The sequence below is a fragment of the Cebus imitator genome, unplaced genomic scaffold (genome assembly GCF_001604975.1).
Source record: "Cebus imitator isolate Cc_AM_T3 unplaced genomic scaffold, Cebus_imitator-1.0 Scaffold187, whole genome shotgun sequence".
NCBI lineage: Eukaryota > Metazoa > Chordata > Mammalia > Primates > Cebidae > Cebus > Cebus imitator.
This window is the reverse complement of record NW_016107502.1, coordinates 2,742,589-2,751,353: the sequence shown is the minus strand read 5'-3', so window position 1 is coordinate 2,751,353 and position 8,765 is coordinate 2,742,589. Positions and strand designations below refer to the sequence as shown.

Here is an 8,765-nt window from a genome sequence, read left to right as displayed (position 1 = left end):
AAAAAAAAAAAAAAAAGATGGGCAGTGGTGCTGAAAGCAGCAGTATGAGTGGCCGGGAACATTACATTTTAATTTCAGATCCATAATGAATAATTTTTAGTGTCGTCCCCAATATTTCATTGTACATGCTAAGAAACAAAAAAGTCTTCACTGCTGAACTGAAATTCAGATTTCACTAGGCATGCTGTATTTTTGTTTGCTAAACCTGCGACTGTAAATAATAGCAATAGTAGCAACATTCACCGTTACTGTTCTAGGTACTTTATTTAGTTGCCTTGTTTCATCTTCATAATAACCTAGTGAAGAAGGTACTGTTATTATTCTCTTTATTCTTTTTTTTTTGAGACAGAGTCTTGCTCTGTCGCCCAGTGCAGCGGTGCGATCTCTGCTCACTGCAACCTCCACCTCCAGGGTTCAAGCAATTCTCTTGCCTCAGCCTCCAGACTATCTGGAACTACAGACACGCACCACCATGCCCAGCTAATTTTTTGTATTTTTGGTAGAGACGGGTTTTCACCATGTTGGCCAGGCTGGTCTCAAACTCCTGATCTCAAGCAATCCGCCTGCCTCAGTCTACCGAAGTGCTGCGATTACAGATGTGAGCCGCCACACCCAGCCCTGTTATTTCCTGTTAATAGACCAGGAAGTTTTACCAAAAGCATGAGGTAACCTGCCCAAGGTCATGAGCTAGTAAGTCAGGCCTGGAATGTAAACATATGTAATTGGCCTTAAGAGCTCACCCTCTGGAGCACAGATATACTGCTTCCCAACTGAGCAGGTGAATGAAGCACAGGCCCCTGCTCCCTAAGACCCAACAACAGAAATATGCACTGAAGTTTCCACAGTGGTAAGTTCCTGGAACTCACGACGCAACTTTACCTTAGAGACAGCAACTTAGCAGACCCCATTTGAAGCCACTAAGTGAGCTTTGGGCTTCAAAAAATGAAAATCAGTACCCGCATGGCAAGGAAGCCTAAAGGATCCCTAAAAGAGCACCCTCTTCCTACACGAGTGGAAAGACTAACCCAAGAGGAGTGTGAAGACACTCTGGCAAAGCAGCATAGGCCCGCACCACGAGGCATGAGCCAAGACACATGCCATTCTGCCTGGGGACAGGAGCAAGGATGAATGACCTCTGGAGCTCTCTTCCAGTTTGAGGAGAGCATTAACCTGAATCTTATAAAGCAGACTTCTGATGAAAATGGCACCTCAGGGCTTAGCATGACACCTTTTAAAATCATGAGGAGCATTTATTGAGCATCTGCCATGTATCAGACATTGTGCTGGAATTTTCATTGCCCTATCTAATGATGAGGCATGTTTAAGTACAACCCACCAAGACATCTATTATTTCGCTGATAAGGGTCCTGAGGCTCAGGAAAGACACTCATATACTCAACTGATACTTATTAAGTACCTATATGTGCCAGGGTCTGTCCTAGGTGCTGGGATGTGCAATGAACCAAACAAGATCTCTGCCTTCATGGAGCTAGTGGGAGCACAAAAAGAAAACAAACAAACAAAAAAAATGTCTCTCATTGTTATTCCAGGTAGCAATGCTAATTGTGATGAAGGAAAGTAAGGCAGGATCCTGGCCAACGTGGTGAAACCCCATCTCTACTAAAAATACAAAAATTAGCCAGGTGTGGTGGTATGTGCCTGTAGTCTCAGCTACTCGGGAGGCTGACGCAGGAGAATCACTTGAACCCAAAAGGCAGAGGTTGCAGTGAGCTGAGATCTGCACTCCAGTCTGGCAACAGAGCAAGATTCCATCTCAAAAAAAAAAGAAAAAAGGGGGCCGGGCGCGGTGGCTCAAGCCTGTAATCCCAGCACTTTGGGAGGCCGAGGCGGGTGGATCACGAGGTCAAGAGATCGAGACCATCCTGGTCAACATGGTGAAACCCCGTCTCTACTAAAAATACAAAAAATTAGCTGGGCATGGTGGCGCGTGCCTGTAATCCCAGCTACTCAGGAGGCTGAGGCAGGAGAATTGCCTGAACCCAGGAGGCAGAGGTTGCGGTGAGCCGAGATCGCGCCATTGCACTCCAGCCTGGGTAACAAGAGCGAAACTCCGTCCCAAAAAAAAAAAAAAAAAAGAAAAGTATGGAAGTATCAAGGGACAGAGAGGGACAGGATAGGGGTATTTTGGCTAGGATGTTCAGGGAAGATGTCTGGAAGGAGGTGACATTTGAGCAGAGAACTGAAGAGAGGGAATGTGATACATAGGTCTGAGGAAGAGTGCCCAAAGCAGAGAGGACAATAGCACAAAGACCTGAGGTCAAGGTGACCAGTCCACACCCAGCATAAGGCCGGTGGCCTGGAAGAGGGTAGGGAGGGTGGGAAGGGTAGGAATGAGTTTGAGGGAGATGGCAAGGGAGGGTCATTTTTAAAGGATCGCTGTGGTGTGGAGAAATGGATGGATATATGAATGGACAGATGGATGGATGGATGGATGGATGGATGGATGGATGGATGGATGGATGCATGGGTGGACAGATGGGTGGATGGATGGATGGATGGATGGATGGATGGATGGATATGTGGATGAATGAATTTCCATGGATTCCCTTGCACTGACCGGAGGTGAGAGTGTCTATAGGTTATAAGTTGATAAAATATGTCCTATTTATGTCCCAACTCAGTTTCCAAATACATCTCAAATCAGCTCCCTCAGGAGGCCGCAGACAAGCACATTCCTTGTAAAAGAGACTGATATAGAGGAATTTTATTCCAAAATTCAACAAGGAAACTAGGTCTTTGTTCCAAGGAAACCATATTGAGAAGGCCACCAGATGTGGCCTGAGAATGTCAAGAAGAAATTTCCTGGCTTTAATCTCTAACGAGGCCAACTCCCAACTCCCAAAGAACGGACGGGCACACCACCAATCCCCACCACCCCTGTTGCCTGGAATGCCCCAGGCAGGGCCACTAGCAATGTAAGACTCTTTCTCAAGTGCTTGGGAAAGAAACTCTGGTTTCTCCAGCAGGAAAAAAAAAAAAAAAAGTCCACCTGCCAGAACAAAGCCTAGGCACTGCTCACCAGGAGCCCAGTTCTGTGGTGCCATTCCATCTCCAAGACCCTGACCACCCGCCTGACTCACCTCCAAGTCCTTCTCAAGCTCCAGCCCAGCCTCCATCAGATTGTGCTCAAATTCCTCCCGCTGCTCCTTCCTCTCCTCCTCCAGGGCATCGAGTGGCCCCAGCTCAATGTCACCTGGGCCCCCAGCATGGGGCTCCTTGCCCATCTCCCCATTGGAAATGACAGCCAGTGAGTGGCCCAGGGAGCCCTGGGCCAGGTGCGCTCCGCGTTTCCGGTAGTGGTAGGCAAGCACATAGTCGACCTTCCTCTGGTTGTCATGGAAGTGCATGCGGCTGAGACGCGCCTCCGAGGGCACAGGCTCATTGGCATCCAGATAATTGTTGATGACCTGGCCAGAAAGAGAGGAGAGGCAGGGAAAGGTCTGGTGAGCAAGGGGTGAGAGACAGAGGAGGCTGACCTATGCTATGCTCTAGGCTCAGGGAAATGGACTCAGAAGCAAGCCTCTCAGGCCCAGAGGACCCCACAACCTCCAGTAAAACGACCTAGTGACCTACGTTAATCTGTCACACTAGTTCACAAAGCCCTCCACCCACCTGTTGACAGTCTGGGCATCGGTGCTTTCCCACATGCTCCAGCATCCATGCATACACACACACACACACACACACAAACTCACACACAGAGTTACCTGCAGCAGCAAACCCCTCACAACTGCACCTCCTGCCTCCTCACACAACCACACGCCCATGCCTGCACACACACACATGCAAACACCTGTGAATGCCCACACAGTCACGTCCACCCTTGCCTCCCTGTGCCAGCACTCCTGCAGCATACAGGTGAAGGAGCCTGTGTACACATGTACCCACCCGAGTGCGCTCTAACACACCACACCCTTCCACAGGCACCATGGCCCACACACGCTCACCTCCTTGCAGATCTGCACCTCTGCCTGCAGATACACTACGTATTTAGACACACACAATACTCACAGGCAGGTTCTCTGGATCCATTAGAACAAAGGCCAATTTCTAGTTGCCTGGCCCGCCCCCTACCTTCCCACCCACGGGAATTCACCAAGCACTATTCACAGCCCCACATCCTCCTCTCCAGCCACTGGTGAGGACCCTGTCAAAGACAACAGCAGGGAACTGACTTCTGCTCCCTTCCACTCCAGAGGTGGGGAGGTAGAAAGGAGAGGAGGAGAGAGAACACGGTGAAGCATGGGAGGGACCCGCCTCTCCCCGTGGGTGTTTCCCTGTTTATTACTGGTTTGAAACCCAGCTGCCTCTGCAGCCACCTGAGAGGTCACCTGGGCAACCAGATGAAGCTCCAGGCACAGGGGAGAGACTCAGAGCCACCACAGCAGAGAAGACTGTCGCTCAGGCCTGTGGGAGGGAAGCCTGGGGGTCTGCAGACCAACAGGCAGCTTCGGCTGGCCTCCCACGCCTTCTGCTTTCCCGACCCTTCTCTGACCAGAACAGTGTGCTGGGAAAGTATGCCTGACTTGGAGACAGAGAAGAGAAAAGGCCCTACCCAAACCCTAGGCCTCTCTCTCTCATGCACACATGTGCTCCCAGTTGGAGGGTCCCCAGTCCAGAGGCTCCGTGGGGGCCTCCAACAGCACTGGCCCGTCCCACCACCCTGCCCCTGCCCAGTACTCACAGAGATGCTGCGGGCGCTCTCTCCACCGCAGGGCTGGCCGGGATCTCTGCTGGAACTGCTCTGCAGACCTGGAGCCCTGGGACTCGGCATCCTGAGACACTGCTGTCCATGTTTGGGGCCCTGGCCCCCTCTGGCCCCTGCCTGAGGGCTCAGCCGGCGTGGGGAGCCAGGGAGCAGGGGGATATCTGTGAGAGGGAAGGACAGGGAGGCCAAACAACCTCAGATGAAGGAAACCCGAGACACTGAGGTACTGAGTATCTCACGAGCCCACTTTGCTTCACAGCTGCCTCCCTGGTTAGTCCCTATAGCCCAGGTTCACACTGGCCACAGGGGAGGGAGCATAGAAAAGGAAGTGAGGCCCCTGATTGCACACGCATGCACACACACGCATGCGCACACACACACACACACACACACACACAGCCGCCTGGAGCCACCGGCAGGAGCTCCTTCGGATCAAGGCTGTCATAATCTCTCATAATTCCCAGACAGGAAAGGGGTGGCATGGAGCAAGCCAGGGCGGTGGAGGGGCACTGCCTGGAGAGACACCTTGAATTAATGCCAAAGGCTTAGGCTTTGGGTCTCTCCCAGGGCGGCAGCAGCAGCCAGCACCCCAGCCAGCCCCCACGTGCCTCGGGGAGACAGCAAGGACAAACCAACGGGGCCCTCTGAACAAAGGACTGTCCTTCAGTGTCCCTTCAGCATCCTCACGCACCTGCTGCCTCTACCCAGTATGATCTTCTTCTCAGCAGGAGTGCAGGATCATTTCAGAAAAATTCCAGCATTGTCCCTGAAGGGAAAGGTCCTCAGTAGGTGGAATGACTGAACGTTAGAATTGTAGGGGACTGCGAGATTAGATACTCCAGCTGCACTTTGCACAGACCCCACTGGATCCGTGAGTTGGTAAGGTCTCAAGGCAGGTCAGACTCAATCTATTCTCCCCTCTGAGAAACACTTTCTAGCAAAGCGGCACAGCCAGTACCCCAGGCTTAAACCTCAGCTCTGCCACTTGCCAGCTCTGTGACCTCTTTGTGCCTGTTTTCCAGCTATAAAATGAGAATCTCAAACTTGCAGGATTGCAGTGAGAATGAGAACAAGAGGTAATGCCTGCGAAGCATCCTGGGCAGCGATTAGCCTGAGGGCATGTGATCAAAGGCTGTGATTAGAATCGTTAGTGTTTGCATTCTAACCTCCAAGTGAGCAGAAGTAGCACCCCATGTCTACAACTCAGCCCTGAGCACCTGCTCAGTGAATGAATGAACAAAAGGCATCTCTTCAGGTCTGTTGAAACAGAACTCCTGGCCCTTTGCCAACTTGTGGAGCTGCCCCTTAGGTGCTCAGCCCTCCAACGCAGTTTCAGCGGGCCTAGAACATTGAGTCCCTGCACTTGAGAAACATAATCTCTTTATGAAGATAGAGCTGACATGCACGAAACACAATTGTGACCAGCAGAGGAAAGCTTTCATCGTTTCTTTCTATGCTGTGAGCTCTAGTCCGCACTGTGGGAGGCCAGAAAGACTAAGAATTCCATGTCAGCTTCCAGGGTAATTGAGCCGGAGCTGGGTCCTGGAGGGTGGGTAGCTTCTGAAAGGCCAGGAGGCAGGGAAGGCGCTCCCTAGGGAGACAGCACGGAAGGGCAGGCGTGGGCATGCCTTGTGGGAGGAAAATGAAAACTCAGGACCCCATAACACTCTGCCAAAAGGAAAATACTAAGCCGGACGCTGAGTCAGGCAAGACGCCGCCTTTCCTTTTGTTCCTAAGCAGACAGCTACAGATAAAAGGCTAGACAGCCCCACAGGCAGCTACTCTATATTCACCTTGTCCAAAGTGCAAGACCAATACACCATTGACAACCCCCTACCTGCTCCTTCTCTCTTGCAACAGGCAGATTCCCACAGCCTCCCTCTTTCCCCTCCAGCCTGCTTTTCGCCTTTAAATCTTGAAGCCCTCTTTGGAGGGAGACACAGATCTCTCTCCCAACCACATCCTTAACGTTGGCAAAATAAACTAAATTGATTGAGGATTGGTTTACATGTGATAAGGGCTCAGGTTCAGGGCTCTAAAAAAGGGGCTTCCTCCTTATGCCCAATCTTGCCTCCTCCTACTTCCCTTGAGTCTTTCTGCACAGCCGCCCCCAAAGTGCCTGAGAACAGAACTTGGAACAGAAAGACTCTACCCCAGAGAAGACCTTGAAGCTCTAGAGACTGAAAAGTCCAAGGCCACTGGATACATCGCTGGGGCACATGATAAAGACGATGCTCACTCAAGGGCCACCATGCCCTGGCAGCAGCATTCAGATTTGCACCACTGGCTCAGGGCAGCTCAGATTCAGGAGCAATGCAAAGCTTTGGTCCAGCTGCTGTCCAGGAAGCACCATCCCCTAACGGTGACACCTGGAGTCTGAGGCTGGCATTCAGGGCCTTCACCAGCCATGGCAGCTGCTCCCCCCGCTTGCTCTCTGACACACGGATCTGGCCGCCTGGGGACTCTCCTTCCCTTCCCTCCTTCTCCCCACAAGTGATTAGAGCACACGACATGGTTCAGCCGTCCCAGCGCTGGAGAAGCACTCCAGGCAATAAACACACAGATGTGGAGAGACACAAGAGAGCTGGCTTCACACGTGAGAGGCCGAGGGGAATGTGAATGACGCCTGCCCTCAGGAAGGGTGGGGCAGGTGAGCACGCGCCTCGAGAACTCCCTAAGAAGCTTAGAAGAGGTGAATGAGGTCAATGAGAAGTAAAGGCCGTTGTACACAGCCTGTGGAACATGTCACCCACTGGGAAAGAATCTTTCTGTCACTCACTGTTGTCTCGGCTGTCCTTCCATGCTGCCGTGAACAGCCGGCCCTTGGGTGTTCGTGACAGCAATGCTGTGAAGGTGGGGGCATGCCTTACCCATCGCTGGACTGAGGAGCTGGATGTTCCCAAGGCTGGGGCCTGGGCCTTTCTCCAGGCTCCGACTCTCTCCCTGGCACTCCCATCCACTCCAGAGACCCTCATTGTCACCTCTCGCTGACGACACCGTGCTCTCCTGCAGACACCAGTTCCACACATTCCCCTGCCTGTTGCCTGCTTGTCTTCTACACTTGGATGTTGCCCAGCCCCTCCAAGTCAACATGCCCAAATCCAAACGTACAGTCTTCTCCAAAACCGGATTCTTTTTCAGCAATTCCTGCTCCTGCAAATGCTTCACCCCACACTCAGTCAATGAGCCAGAAATCTAGGAGCAGCTTTGACAGCCGTTTTTCCTCATGCCCCATATCCAACTTGGCACCAGTCCCACAAACTGTACCCCTGAAATATCTGCCAAAGCCCTCTGTTCTTCACCCCTCCATGAGTCCCACCCTAGTGCCTGCTCTTGGCCTCTTTCACCTGAAGGACACGATGCCGTCCTAACAGGTCACCCTGCTCCCTGTCCCTGTTCCCCACAAGGCAGCCAGGGGCCCTTACAAAACGTCCATCCGGCCATGACACCCTCAAGAGCAGAAACTTCGGGGGCTCCCATGGCTCTGGGGCTGTGACCCTGCATACTGCCCGCCAGTCTCCACCCCCTCTCTCCCGGGGGGTTCCGCCATATAGCTCTGCTCCAGCACAGCACGCTCCCCAGCCCCGCATCCTACACGCATTCTTCCTTCTGCCTGGACCACGCCTCCCGACCTGCTCTTCATCTACTTGCAGGCCACCTACTATTTTGGTCCTTAGGGACCCAGAAAATCCAAAACAATCCATTCTTGTTTCAAAAAGGGGCTCATCAAGGTGTAAGGTGGGAATATTCAAATACTACTAGCAAAGCTAATTTCCTTCCAACCCAGATGTAAGTAAGATTCCACAAACTGCGTGGTGCAGGACTGGAGGAGGTGCAGGACTGGAGGAGGTGCAGGCAGGACTGGAGGAGGTGCAGGCAGGGCTGGAGGAGGTGCAGGACTGGAGGAGGTGCAGGCAGGGCTGGAGGAGGTGCAGGCAGGACTGGAGGAGGTGCAGGACTGGAGGAGGTGCAGGACTGGAGGAGGTGCAGGACTGGAGGAGGTGCAGGCAGGACTGGAGGAGGTGCAGGACTGGAG

General features: G+C 52.5%; 1 protein-coding gene across 3 annotated transcripts in view; it reads right to left on the bottom strand.

Moving 5' to 3' along the window:
• The window catches only part of ANO2 (anoctamin 2), a 384,342-nt gene that overhangs the window by 358,323 nt on the left and 17,254 nt on the right, over positions 1–8,765 (bottom strand). For 2 of the 3 annotated variants that reach the window (XM_037744853.1, XM_037744854.1), the window contains exons 2-3: positions 4,706–4,890; positions 3,102–3,428 (exon numbers count right to left, since the gene is read on the bottom strand). In XM_037744853.1, the coding sequence (XP_037600781.1) occupies positions 3,102–3,428; positions 4,706–4,890 (512 nt within the window). Of the gene's footprint in view, positions 1–3,101; positions 3,429–4,032; positions 4,217–4,705; positions 4,891–8,765 lie in introns of those variants that run through there. The other variant, XM_037744855.1, reaches the window with a different exon arrangement.